Genomic DNA, 15,019 nt, shown 5'->3' on the forward strand with positions numbered 1-15,019 from the left:
AAAACATGCTCTATTATCACCAGGGTGCCGGCAGGGAGAAGAGAAGGATTTTGCTTTAAGGGAAAGTATGGAGCCAGTTGCCTAGGAAAGATGACCAACTCTCTTGTGATTTAAATGAATAATAGCATATTGCTCTCAGAAGACATGGCCAAAGGACTTGGTTTATTCAAAAGAATAACTAGACAGAAAAGAAAATGGTTGCAGCTGTGCACACTCTCTGTCAAAGTAGCATTGTCCATGCAGCAGCAAACCAATCTGATCTCTCACTGGTTCTTCAGCTAACTACAGCATGTCTGATACTTCATATTCTGGCTCATACTGTGTCTTTTGATGTTACGTGTTGTTGGAAAACTTGTAACTGATGCATGAGTGTGCTTTCTGTTTAGACTGTTTCTAATATAAACTTTTCTTGTCCAGTGTTCTTTCAATACGGGTACCTTGGCCTGTTGAGGCTATCTTGCCAGAATGATGCAAATACACATGTGAATTACTTATTTTCTATTTATTAAAAGATATTATCCTGTGATGCCCCACTCCCAACAGTTATTCTTACAGAGAAGACGATATGATCGGAACTTTTCTGGTAAAATAAAACATTTAGTTTAAATAAGCGAAGGGAAGTAACAAGTAGGCTAACAAGTCATCCACTGAGTTGTCTTCCCTGTGAGGGGACATTTTAAAAGGTTTTGAGTGAGGAAACGTCTCCATTAAAGAATTTCCCTGCTTCTCCATCCCACAAAGACTTTTTTTTTTCAAATAAATAAGCATGAATAAATATAAATTTCCTTAAAGATAATTTTCTATCTCAATTAATTTGTCTCTGCAGAACCAAAAAAACTAGTGTTCAGAAAGTATAAACTTGGGAAAATGTGTATCACTATTGAAAAAGTAAACTCTCCAAAGGCAACAGAATTGCAGTGGCCTGTATTACGTAGTCAAAACACATTGGGGTCCCCTGATCATGAACCAGGCTCTGAAAGATCCACATGTTGAAAGGCTGAAATTCAGTATTTTGAATTTCTCAGACCACATCGATAGGAGGCAAGGCAACAACAAACAGGGATGGGAAATTTCCCAATTTCAGTGTGTTCCATCTGGACTTAGGTTGTACTTACTTCTGAACTTCTGAGCTTCAGTCTCTGTCTCCAGGATGCCCGCTTCCCTTATTACGTGGGAACACTTCCTTGTAGTCACGTGTCGGGGGCTGGATTAATCAGACAGCGCAGGGAGAACACACATTCCCTGAGCAAGGAAGGGGACAGTTCCTCATTTCCAGGGACCTTGTAAGCTCTGGAAGCCCAGAATCTTCTGTGGCATAACAAAGCAATACAGGTGTAAATGCCTTTTTTTTTTCACTCCACACAAGAAATTATTGTTGTTATATGAGTGTTCCGCTACGTCTCTCCAAAGAGAAGCGATAGTATCTATTTTTTTCCTTCCGGTGGATTTGGAACTTGATTCCCATCGCTTTCTAGCATCATTCTAAATAGAACCCCACTGTGTGGCCACAGTCAGAATTCGCTTGAATGGTACCTGTTATTGAAAGGGAGTCTGTATTTGCAGTAATACAGAGAATGCCAGTTTAGAAATGAGCCTGATTGCATGGTTCATTTTGTTCTCCTTTGTAGAGCCAGGCTGCGGCCCACTACAAAGGCACGAAACATGCCAAGAAGCTCAAAGCACTGGAAGCCATGAAAACTAAGCAGAAATCTGTAACTGCCAAGGACAGCGCAAAGACTACCTTCACTTCCATCACTACCAATACCATCAATGCCAGCTCTGACAAAACAGGTTAAACGATGATCTTTCGTTGTTGTTGTTGTCATCATCTTGTTGTTTGGGGGGTCCCTCCCCTTTTTAACCCCATGTCTGTGTGTGTATGTCCTTGCCACATTGAGTCATGCTTGATCCATCTCTCTGTGTGATGGTCACTGTCTCCCCCTCATTTTTCCAATACCCCTAACAGAATAAGGTAATCAATTGTTTTGAAGAGTTTGCATTTTGAAAGTATCAGTTATGAAAGCATTTGAAGCCGTGTCCCCCACTGGCCTTCTTGAGAAGTAAACCTTTTCGATGTGTACTGTTCGCATCTTATATGCAGTACCCCAGCTTATAGCTGTATAACAGATCGGATCGAATGAGAATACACAGCCAGATAGTACCGAGTGAATGGAGAAGACCCCAGTAAGGGTGTTGTTACTGACAGCCCGTAGTCTCATAAATTCCCCAACAATGCACTGTTTTAAGTAGTGGCTGTGTGATTCTGAGCTGGGTAACCTTCTCTCTGTATACCCAGGTAAGTGTTACTGATACCAATTATTCTTTTAACTGAGTCTTCACAGTGAAATAATAGCTTCTGAATGGTACCTTGGGGCAGCTCCTGCAGACAACCAACCTCTTCACAGCAGGGAAAGACAGTGGAGTTTCCCTAAGCTGGCATTTTAAAATACAAGACCACTGGTCCTCAAAGTTTGCCTAAATGGAAGTTCTGTGTGATTCATAGGTGTACCTTAAAAACTCACCTTCTAGAGCTCAAGGGCTGGTTCATGCTAGTTGATTTCTAGTCTGTACAAATGGCAATGGTGCAAAAACATTTATACTGTAACTGGTGGTGATGTCTTAATTAGAAGAGAATCTTCTGGCTGTAACTGATGAAACAGAATGCTATGCAGAGAACAAATGGAACAGATTAAGACAATTATATAGATGGTGTCATCCATAGGACATGTATGTGTTCCTCCAAGTATCTGGTATGATGCTTGCTTTCCCTTGTCATTTTGACAGGGGTAATGATGCTTGTTCCAAGTCCCCATAGCACATTTTATGTTCTTTACTCAGGCCCATATCACATTATATTATTGGCAGATGTATACACCATCCTCTCCCTGAGAACACTGTGTAATCTCTGAGGCCAAGTGCATCGTCATCTTTGTACCCTGGTACCTGGTCTGTCATGGTGTAGGGGCTGAGTAAAATGTCTGCTCTCACCCTCTGCCTCCTTGACTTGCTCAAGTCATGCCACTACATATTAAAGGATAACAAAATATTTGTCATATTCACTCCTTTGGTATCCAGAGCAAGAACTGAATTAGCCTACCTTATTAATTTAGTTGGCAAGCATTCATCTTTTCTCTATTAATTGAAAACTTATTTATTTTAAGGACTGGAAGGAAATGAGTGGTAATGAAGCAGGTGAGTGTTCTGCTCACAAATTGGGATCTCCAAAGTCTCACTTGTCAAAGGGAAATACAGATGTCTTTCTCTTGCAAAGAAGTTAGTAGGTAGCTAGAACAGAGATAAGTTTGGCAGAGCAGGTTAGAGTAACATTTTTGCTTTCTCACATTTTTATCAATAATGCAAATATCTATGTACCATTAAGGATGCGCATCATTTAAACATATATATATATATATATGTGCGTGGTGGGTAGAAATGATTATTTGGACTAGGAAAGCCTCCCAAATAGGTCATCTCTATTATGTAAATTATGCATGAACACGTAACTCCGTTCCTCAGCCTATAGACTAGGGTGGTTTCATCTGGACTCTGTCTTTATTGAAGCTGAATGGAAACAAGTTTTGGGTTACCCGAAAATAAACAAGCGTCCAGGAGAGAGGCCAGATTTACTCAATGTTTGAAATGATGTTGACAACCATACCTCTCCAAGCTGGAGATAAAGACATTTCCAGAGAAGTGGAAAGGGAGAATAAAGTCTTCAAATCTAGTCCAAGATACCTAAAAGCAAAGGAAGGATGTTGCAGACTAGCCCAAGAAGGCGCCATCATTTCATGGACCCTTATTCCATTAATATTGAAGTATAAACCAGAGGTACCTAGGCTGACAAATCAGTTTTCTTAAAACTATTCCTTGTCCTTTTATTACTATCTGCTTCCTCATAAGGATTAGGAGTATGTACATGGGAACACGATGACTCTCTGAGGTAGTTTCCTGGAACAGAAAATACTTGGGGGTGAAAGAAGAAGGGGAATCAAAGATCATATTTTTTTTAATAATCGAAAATGGCAACTCTTCTCCTGAGCACACAAGGAAGTCTTGTGGTTTGAGGATTTGTTTGCATGTAAAAGATATAGACACATGAAATCACATTTCATTAATCTTGGTGATGGTTTTTAATAAAAGTAATTCAGTTATATTAAAACTGATTGCTTTGAAAAATGCTAAGCATGTGATGGATGATTTGGTAGAGGAGAAGCCTAAGAGAGATGAGCGGGTTGGGAACGATAGCAAAAGGGCAAGAAGTGGTGTGGACCCAGAGAACAGACTAGAATTAGAAAATTTATTTGGGAGTTTTCCTGGGATTCTCTGAAATATAAAGAATAGACTACACAATAAAATCAATTATCTATTGCAAATCTACTTAAAGCAAAGGAAATATTGTCAGGCAATTCCTCTTAAATTCCTACATAATATATTATACAGGATTTTAATTGCTGCCTTGCAATAACAAATGTGTCTAAATGACCTATGGGTTAAGCTTTTAGTCACTAACTTTACGACCTTGGAATTTTTTATTTTCGATACTGATTCAATCTGCACGCTGGGATGGTGAGCAGACGGTAGTTTTCATTCATCAGCCACTGACTGCTCACAGTAAGCAAAGTTCACATATCTCTAGGCAAGCAGATACTCCCTTAAGGCATGGTTTTAATTCTTGTGATCTGATGTGGAATGTTAGGTTTGTGAATTTGTACTAAGTGAAAATTATGGAAAAAGCAACATTTTAAAAAATATATTGAACAATCAAGATCGTTGGTATAAAAGAGTGGTTACTATTCAATACACACTATTTCAAATTCTGCAATGTTTTGAAAACATTTTTTTTTTTTTCTTACATGGGCAGGCACCGGGAAATGAACCCGGGTCCTCTGGCATGGCAGGCAAGCATTCTTGCCTGCTGAGCCTCCGTGGCCCGCCCTTGAAAACATTTTAAAACATGGCTGGAAGAACTCTGTCTGATCTAATAAGTCTGTTTTTTTGTTGCAAGTTTTCATAGAAAAAAATGATAAAAATTAAGAAATTACGCTCAAACTAACATGGCAAACAATTCCATTGGCTTTTTTTTTTCTATGAAGTGACAAATTCAGAAATATCTGATGAAATTCTGTACTAGATCATCCCCTAATTTCTCTTGACTTTTTTGGGGTGGATGGGGGTAGGGGGCTCTCATTTATTCCTGTGGTGCATCAGTCAGGCTTGGCTTCATTATAGTGCAGTAACAAACAACCACCAAATTTGAATAGCTTTTACAATTAATTATTTCTCCCTCACATTACATGTCAGCTGTGACTTTTCTCCATGTTAGTTTCTCTTCAAGGCCTAGGCTGATGAGGCAGCCATTATTTGGATATTACCAATCCTTCTGGTAGATGAAAAAAGAGTACAATGAATCCTTTGCCTCTTAAAACTTTTTTAGTGGAAGTGGCATGTATTATTCTTCTCACGTTTCATTGCCAAATTACATGGTGGAGCCTGTTTACAATGCTGCAGGGAAGAAAAGTTCTCCTCCAGGGAAGGGAAGCACATACTGGGGAGCAATAAATAATATATATATATATATTCCACCCCCAGCTTCAACTGTCACTTGTGTTTAGCTGCTTCAAAATTCACATCTGTATTCCTGTCCACCTAAGGCCAGATCTGTTTTTCCATGGCTTATTGGTCACTCACCTGGATGGCATTCCAGTACCTCTAATTAGCAGATTTTTTAGAAAGTCCACGTCTTGTCCATCATCCTCAGATTTCTCTCTATCTGATCTTCCCTAGCTCTATTTCAGCTCCAAGTCCACAGGCTTATAGGCATCTTTGCCTCACCTCTCTCAGTCTGCATGTCTCTGGATTTTGCTGGAATCCACTTCCCTCCCAATCCCATAATATATCTTTTACATTTTCACCCACATGACTACCCATATCCTGGCTTGTAGGCCTGAGTCTTGCCCATACAATTACCCTAGCCATCATGCAAGACCTCCTGCCTTCCATTTTTGTCCCTTGATAACCACATCCTTCATTCTACTCTCCATTTATGCTTCACCCTGCGTAGGTCACATTATTTACCCTTTCTGAAACCTTCAACATAACTTTATGCTGGACTTCATGGCCTGCCCCAATTTGACCATGGCATACATTTCCAAATTTCTCTCCCACTGCTTACCTTCAATATTCTCCACTGGAGAAACATCTGACTTTTCCATCTCTATTTCTTCCCATACTGTTCAAAATCTCACTTGAAATTCTAAGTATCTTTCAAGACCCAGCTCTCTCTTTTCTTCCTCCTGACTTGGAAGTCCCATAAGAATTCATACCTTCCTAACTATCCTTATTACATTCTTCTTAGGATACAATTTTTATGTGTTTTTACCTTCTCTCTATTACTAGATGACATGTTCCATGGCAGTACTTACTTGGTTATTCATTTTTTTTCTTTCTTTTATTTTACTTTTTGGACCCCTAGGCTCCAGGAATTGGACCCAGGTCTCTGGCATGGCAGGTGAGAATTCTGCCACTGAGCCACCATGACACTGTCCTCATTTTGTTTCTTTTTACAGAGTACATTTAATAGAAAATATAATAAGTACTTATAAAAATTAAAGCAATGAGTTTTGTGTTTTTGTTCTTGAATTGCAAGAACAATTCTAAAGCATTGCAAAACTTTAGACTTTTGTATTCAAATATAAATGTTTCCATGGTTCTCTCACCAATCCAAGGAAAATTCGGTAATATTGCTCATAGAATCTGAGGATTGAAAGTTTTAGGAAAGGTCATCATATCTAAGCCTCAGGAGTTTTTTTGCTGCTGAGATTTTGTAGTTGTGCAAATAAAAAACACTTGACATTTCTAATGGCTCTTCAGTAACTATCAATCAGGAGTTAATTAGCCTATTGAGTGTACAGATTTACCTTAGTCATCTAATTGGTAAGGTCTGGGAGCATTTCTCCCTGGCTCTATTACATAATTCTCTGTAGCAAGACTCAGTGAATTGCAAATATATTCATCAAATAAAGCTAATAAATTACAGATTACACTTGCACTTTTATGACTTAATCTTCTTTGTATCCATTTTTCCCTCTCTTTTTCTTTTATTAGATTTAGAAGGGTAATCCAGGGATTTTCTACCCATCTGATTCAAAAGTGCCAAGAGTGAAATAATTTTGATCCTATTGTCAAAAAGGTCTATGAATGTAAAGAAGTCATTTTTCTCCCTTAGATAAATAATTGACTCAGTATTTGTTGGAATTGCCATTATTTGTTCAGGAATTTTGAGTAATAAAGAAACTATCCTAATCATAAGGAAGAAACTTGATGTAAAATATTAACCAGTGACTGCAGACAAATATAACAGGGTAAAAAAAAAACTCCATGAGAAAGTCAGTTAATTGCAAGGTCACAAATTCTGGGTTCTTTCCTCTCCTCAGCATTACCCTCCCCAGCTAGTTGTGGCCAGGCTAACCATGAGCACAGATGCTTTCCCTTCTAATTATGGAGAAGCTGAAGAACTAGAATGGTCAACTAGAGATAAAGGTGGTGGAAGAATAGTGTTAAGGAAAAACCAACCCCAATCTTATTTAGAGAGCAAGCAGGCCAAGAGTTCTCAGTGAAGGACAAGGAAGAGCTAACTTTTGTTTGTGTTTCTGTAAAGAAGGTGGGGAAAGTTTGCTTTTCTTGACCGCCTCTTCACATTAAATGCTCCGTATGTTAAAAACAATATAATAAAATTCAGACTGGGCTTGATTTCAGAAAGCCTTGTATCTCTCACATGTATATTTGTATGTATGTTGTAGTATGGTATAAATTATATATAAAAATTACAATATTACAGGCATTAATTTATACTCAAGTCTGTCTTTAATAACCATTTCCTAAAATAGCCCTCTACATCAGGTCTTCATAACCAGCACTGTGCATTTTCTTTAAGAAGAGTAACAAAGGCTTTTATTAGTTTTATGAAGCTGAAGCTTTGTTGAAATTTAAGAGGCAATCTGAAGTCATTTGAAAAGGCTCAAATTTCCATCACCACTTACAAGTCTGATGCAGTGGGTTAAAAATGCCCCTCTTGGCATGGTAGAAATTGTTCTATCTCCTGAGGGTCTTTCTCTTCTGACCCATTCTCCCACACAAAACCTCCCCCGGATGGTCACTGTCCTGATAAAGGACCTCACCTCATGCATCTTATGGCAGGAATTGAAGCAACTTTGTGAGACCACCTCTGCCTTAAGTGCTTTTTTTCCCCTTAGCTCTGGCTCAAAATGTGCTTCAGATTGGTCAAAGAAAAAGACTTTTTAAGTGTTCCCGTCTCAAGACATGCAAAAAATGTGCAGCAGACCTTTGGAGAGATTGAAAAAGAGAAGGGAAATTCAGAAGAAGAAGGCTAGCACATTTGAATATTGTAGTTCCAGGATCTTTGTATGTGTATCACTGGTGACAAATTGTACCTTGGGGTAACACAGAAATAACAAAAATAATCTATTCTTTGTGAGCATGAGGAAATCAAGATGAATAGTGTTTTACCGGTCCTATTAGGCTGATAAAAGTTTTGACTCAGATACGTTATATAAAACTGTACTTTGAGTCATAGAAGAATTTCACAATGAATTCTTCATCTTGACAGGAACATGTTGTCTTCCTTAACGTGATGAATGAATGAAGCCGTGAGGATCTAAAGCTTCTAAAGGACCCGTCATCCAGCTTTGTTAAGCGTGCTGGTATTTGGTGTTCAAGATAAAGGGGTACTGTTAATTAAGACTAAATTGACAGACTAGGGCATAAGTTTATGTTATAGTCCAGAAACAACTAGGTTCTTTACCTGTGTATGTGCATGATTGTGTGTGTGTGTGCAAGAACACAGCCTGTGTGCCCATTGTGAGCTTGTGTCCATCTTTCCCAGAAATAGCAAATCTTAGAAATAAATGATATTCTGAATGCCTAATCAATATATATGCAATACCAAACATAAGGATTAATATTAAGAATTAAATTAAAATCCCAGTGGCTTTGTGTACAGATGTCACACATCTGGAAACATTGGTATCTCTGTGTAATGCTTGTGTGTGTTATTTTAATCCACCCCCCCATCTTTCTTAGGAACTGTAGACATGAACTTATGTTATGAAATATTTCCACTGCAATATAATTATTCTTGAAGTTATAAATCTTAACCATAATAAAAGAGTCCAATGATGATCAAATATGACAATGTCAAATGAGCACCTATGAAAACATGTTGGTAATTAGGGACCTTTGTCTCCAAAATGGAAAAGTGAAAGGGCTTATACTAATAATAATAGACATGAACTATGAAATAAAACTTGGTTAACAGCACATTTCAGATAGTCAAAAGAGGTACAGCTTCTAATGAGTTTTTAGTAAAACCCTAAAGTAAGCATGTTCTCAGATTAAAAGTTTCACTTCAATTTCATCCTCCATGAATTTCAAACTTATGACCATGTTATCAACATTTTTTTTATCTACCTATTGTCTGCCACTTCTGCCAGTCTTCCATGTCAGTCCTCAATTCCAGCACAAGAAAATCACTTGAAGTTTGAAAGAAAGATGTATGTGCTTTTCTACCTGGGTAAAATCCTCCCTTAAACCACACCCCACCTCATACATCACATACTGACATGTGAAAGGATGCACATGTTGTATGTCAGTGCATCTGTGCATGTCCTTACACACAAACACATACAAATACACCCATGCTCTTCCCCTAGCTAATCCCTAACTCCAGATATCCTGGGTAAACTCTGCCATAGCACCTATTGCAATTTTGTATCTTCCTGCTTGTCAACACCATGAAATCTTCAACTTCTTGATGATGCTTGTTCCTTAGAAGTCTTTATCCCAGAGATGACTAGAATATTGCATTTAAAATATCAATCAGTATACTGCATTAATTTTCTTTTCGGGAAGACCATCAGAAGAATTCTTTTAACAGAACACACTCCAAGATATATAGAAAAAATTGAGTGCATACAGTGAGTTTTACTAATTAAACACGGTTACATTTAACTGTTTTGAAATACAAACCAAAGGCATTAACCAGTGTAACTCAGAATTTGAATGTGCAACTTTTGGGTTGAACATTTCCCACAGACAGCATAAAATTAAGTTGCTATCCTAATTATCATAATTGCATACAGATATAACATTAAATTGCTGTGCTACTTCAGTTTCTAACATTTTTTAAAAGCTCTCTTGAGTCAGATTGACTATGTATCCAACTTGAAGTTGTGACATTGGTATCAAGTTAAATTTGGCAGCGGAAAGCATATTTAACTCCATGGGGTAGAAGTCTTTGCCACTCTGTCAGTGTGAAACCCAAGGCTCTGGTTTGCCTTGCTTTAGCTATGACTGGCTGGCTGATTTGGGTGGCAGCCTTGAAAACAATTTACACTTATATGATTTTCAAATCAATCACTTTCAGACTAATAGTTGGTGCCTAGTCAAGCTCCAAGGTCAAGGTCAAGATGCAGAATGTGTAGCAGTAATGATTTTGACCCATTTGGACCTTATTTTATTTTTTATGCTCAGCCTTCAGTTTCTCTGCCTGCTCTCAAGTAGAATTAAATAAAAACTAGGGGAAAATAATGGATCTCTTTCCTGCTGCTTATAAATTAGAAGAGATTTGAGAGTCTGATTTATGAACTATAGGTCATTCATTTCACCTTTTATCCATCCATTCATTCATACCACTATGTAGATTGAATCATGTTCAAACCCTAATTTCTGGTCCTACGGGTGTGAGCTCTTTTGTTTGAAGGCCAATCTGAGTCAGAATCCCATATGACTGGATTCCTTATAAGCAGAGGAAATGTTGGCATGGAAACACAAGCATAGGAAGAAACATAAAGGGACAGATCACCATGTGACAGAGGCAGAGTTGGTTGCCAGCAGGCCACTACCAGAATGCTGCAGATTTCATTGGCCTGTTGGTACCTTGATTTTGGACTTCTAACCTCCCAACTGCAACCCAATAAATTCCTGGTGTTTAAGCCAACCACTTTGTGGTATTTCCTTACAGCAGTGCCATCAAAGTAGGACACCTACTCACTGATCTACACATATCTATGCAATATATAAGATATTGCAGTAATGAAAACTATGATTCAGAATAGGAGTCTACCCTCAAGGTATCTTCAGCCTAGCTGGGAAAACAAAACATAGATAAAATATAATCTGGAATAGGCAATGATTTGTTGGAAGAAAATAGTAGATTTAGTGCCATGAAGGAAATAGCAGATTTAGAGCGATGGGAATGACCCTTTCATACAAGAGGAGGTATATAAAGATTATCAACCAGTATCTATATGTTCAGACTTAATGTCAATGGTGTATAACCCCTAAAATAACTCCTTGGATGAAATGTTTCATTAACCAGCATTTAGTGTGTGCTCTGTATTCACTTGTCATTAACTGGCAGCCCCAGCCTTCTTGTGAGGACTTTAGTGGAAGAGACAGAAAACAAAAAACAAAAAGTTAAAACAAAATTGTTTAGAAGTTCCATGTTAGAGGCTTGTGAAGGGTAGGTAGATGCCTAACTTTTAGAAACTGACCTCTTTCAGTTGCAGATGAAATAACTTAACCAAAGTCAACAAATTTGCAAGAGACAAAACTAGAATTTGAATGTGTTCTGATTCTTCCTAGGTCCCATTCCGTTTGGGCCTTGCTGTTTGCTTTTAGACAACAAAATTCTTAGTCCTTCCATAATCCTTGTTAACACTAGACCCAGTTTGGTTTGCTAACTAATAGCTCCATGTCTGGTAGGTTACTCAGGATCGTTCCTCTTATTTGGCAGAGCCCTCTAATACTGCTAAGGGTGCTGCTAAGTACTTGTCTTTGCATATGAGACCTTGGACCTGCTAAGAGATTCTAAGTGTGTCTGTCTATCAATTTATGCTCTTTGCAGGTTGGTGGTGGTTTTCACCGGCATGGAAGCTGGTAGAAGAAGCTGAGATCAAAGCCCAAAGTTGGTCCACATTTGTTAGCAGAAATCGTGTTGTTACTTTTATCATTTTGCCAGACTCAAAAGCTTTGTGTGTTATTGGAAAGTACCATTTTTCATCCCCTTGTATAAATTTAGAGTAGATAATTTAGGAGTTGCATATAAAACTATTACCACCATGTTTTTTTCTGTTTATGTTTGATTTTTAAATGCTATTTAGACAGTGCAGAGTTCCCTGGAAGAACAAAACTCAGGTCTCAAATACAAAAAGAAATAAAATCTTGTTTTTGTAGTCGCATGTAATTTTTCTTTATGAATACATGAAATTATCAAATCAAGATAAAAGATTACCTATACTGGAAGAGATTAGATTCTAAGGTATGTGTATTATCCACTGGGAATTGGCACTTTGGAAAAGTACTTTAATTCTTTCAGGCAACTAAGATGGCATTTAGTATAGTAATTTTAGTAATAGAAAATCCAATAACTTAGAAAAGATTAGCTCATGGCCCATAAATGCATGCCTCCTCCTATGTTCCTAAGACATTTTAGCTCAATATATGGTCATATTTAAAAATAATGCAATGAAGTCTAGAATTTGGGGGCCATAATTTTCCTGATAAAGTTTGCAGTTTCTTAAACAGGAAAGACATGTAGTTTATATTTATAGAGCCCTTTAAAAACTTAAATATGTATTCATATAAAGTACTGTATTTTATCTTCATTGAAAAAAGAAAGAAAATATGTAAAGAACACGCTAAGTTATCAGTATCCTCTTTTCAAAAACTAGAAAGAAAGTTTGCAGGAGTCTGTTTCCTTCACTGAAGACTGTGAGTGTCAGAGATGGAAAAGAAATCATAGCTGTCCTCCCTATAAGTAGTAGTATATCATAAATCTCCCAAACTGAAAATATTATGGAAAATATGTTAGATAGATATACCCTATCTGTCTTCTAGTTGTCTCTAGGTTCTAGTATATGTCAACTTTTGTGTTGGAATGGGGTAGTATTGTCATACTAAAGGATAGGTGAATGGATCTTTGAAAGTTTTTTTGACCTAAAGTCCCTGCTATAGAGACAATGGTTGAGAACCAATTTCTTAAGGTAACCCAAGATTGTAATCAGATAACAGGTTTTTGTGTTACAGAGCCATTGATCTAATAACTATGCTTCAGCGGTAATAGAATAATTTACTTGGCATGGCTGTCAAGTCCATTGACTATTCCTGTCCAGTATTATTCTCTTTATTCAAAAAGGGTAAAGGTAACACATCCCATCAAACTTGCAATTAATGGAAGATGGTGAGGTAATTTTTCTGTGTTGTATCTTGCAGAAATTTAATTTTTTATAACATAAAGAATAAGGAAAGAAAGAAATCAAGGGGGACTTGGCTGACAGTCAGAGCTAAATTATAGAGTGCTTTTAGAATCCATAAAGCAAGCATGTTGAATTGTGGGCACCCAATGTTAAACTAGATTTAGTTGTTGGTTTTTCAGAATATTTGTCTTCACTTAAAGACCTGAAAAAGCTTTTGCTTCATCTTCATCAAAATTCAACCCACTGTCAGCTTCTGTGGAGTCAGGGGCTTCTGATTTTATCAGTAGTCTTATTATCCAGAAAGGAGAGTAAAATATTTACTGCAATGTGTAATAAGCCCTGATTTCAGCAAAGAGCCTATTTACTTTTGGGTCCTTGAACTCATACCCTGTTGATCATAAGCATCATGAAAATCACATATATGGCTATTTAGAGTCCCTGTGCTATATTATAATTTAATGGAATCTTTGCCCAAATGCATGGTTTTGTATGGATAGCTTTACCTTTAGTATAAAAATGAAAATTAAATTTTACATAGCTGGATAGGATACATGAATGTTGGTTACAAAATAGTAAATATTGAATGTTAAAAATAAAAAGAAAATAAAAATCACCTTATTTTCTAAGTCAGGATTAGCTAGCTGTATTTGTCAGGGTTCCCTAGAAGAACAGAATCAACAGGACAGATCTGTAAATATGAGATTTATAAAGATGTCTCAATCAACCACGAGGATGGAATAGTCCAAAATCTGTAGGGTAGACTGTGAAGCTGGTGGCTCTAATGAAGGGTCTCGACAAATCCCATAGGACAGGCTTTCTGACTGAAGAAGCAGTGCAAGAGTCTCTTGTCTCCTCTAAAAGCCTCCGGCTAATGGGATTATCTTGTTGTGGGAGTCATGCCTTAGTTGATCACAGATGTGATCAGCCACAGATGCAATCAACTGACTGATGATTTAATACATCAGCCTTCCTGTTTATTGACCGGCCACTAAATACCCTTGCAACAACGATAAGCCAGTGCTTGCCTGACCAGACAACTAGGCATTATCAATTGGCCAAGTTGACACCAGGACTTAACCATTACACTAGTCAAACTTTTTCAGTAAAGTGCCAGATAGTTAATATTTTAGCCTTGCAGGTCATGCAGTCTCTTGTTTGTATCCATTCTGATGTTGTAGCATGAAAGCAGCAACTGGCAATATGTATACAAATGTACTTGGTTCTGTTCCAATACTTTATTTATTAAAACAGTTGATAGACCAGATTTGGTCCAAGGGCTGTACTTTGCTGATCCCTAGTCTAGATGCTTCCAAATATTCAGCTGTGTCGTGGTGGGTCCTGTTATTTTGTGTAGGCAAGATAAAGCACTCCAAGCTTGGTAATGTAAAAAAACAAAAACAAAACTCAAACCCGAATCACTAACTTATTATTATTATCTCTAATGATTCTGGTGGTTGACTGAGATTAAGTACGCAGATTTCGCTTTGGAATGGGGACAGGGATCTTCTATGTGGTTAAACCAGATGGTGTCTTAATCTGGAGGCATCTCAAAGCCTTTCTCACTCACGTCTGGCTGTTGATGACTGTTGGCTAGAAACTCAGCCAGAGCTTAGTTTGCCAGAGCACCTACAGGTGGCCCCTCTCTGTGGCCTCGGCATCTCACAGCATGGCATCTGGGGTCCAAGAATGACATCCATGATAAAGCTGCGTTTTCTTTTATACTCTAGCTTTGAAAGTCCCAACAT

At 37.7% G+C, this 15,019-nt stretch overlaps 1 protein-coding gene across 4 annotated transcripts in view; it reads left to right on the forward strand.

Moving 5' to 3' along the window:
• Positions 1-15,019, forward strand: part of ZNF385D (zinc finger protein 385D) — a 332,722-nt gene that overhangs the window by 242,004 nt on the left and 75,699 nt on the right. For all 4 annotated transcript variants that reach the window (XM_077130026.1, XM_077130024.1, XM_077130027.1 and 1 more), the window contains one exon: positions 1,629-1,791. In XM_077130026.1, coding sequence (XP_076986141.1) covers positions 1,629-1,791 — 163 coding nt within the window. The remainder of the gene's footprint in view (positions 1-1,628; positions 1,792-15,019) is intronic.

Source organism: Tamandua tetradactyla, chromosome 15, assembly GCF_023851605.1.
Source record: "Tamandua tetradactyla isolate mTamTet1 chromosome 15, mTamTet1.pri, whole genome shotgun sequence".
Classification (NCBI taxonomy): domain Eukaryota; kingdom Metazoa; phylum Chordata; class Mammalia; order Pilosa; family Myrmecophagidae; genus Tamandua; species Tamandua tetradactyla.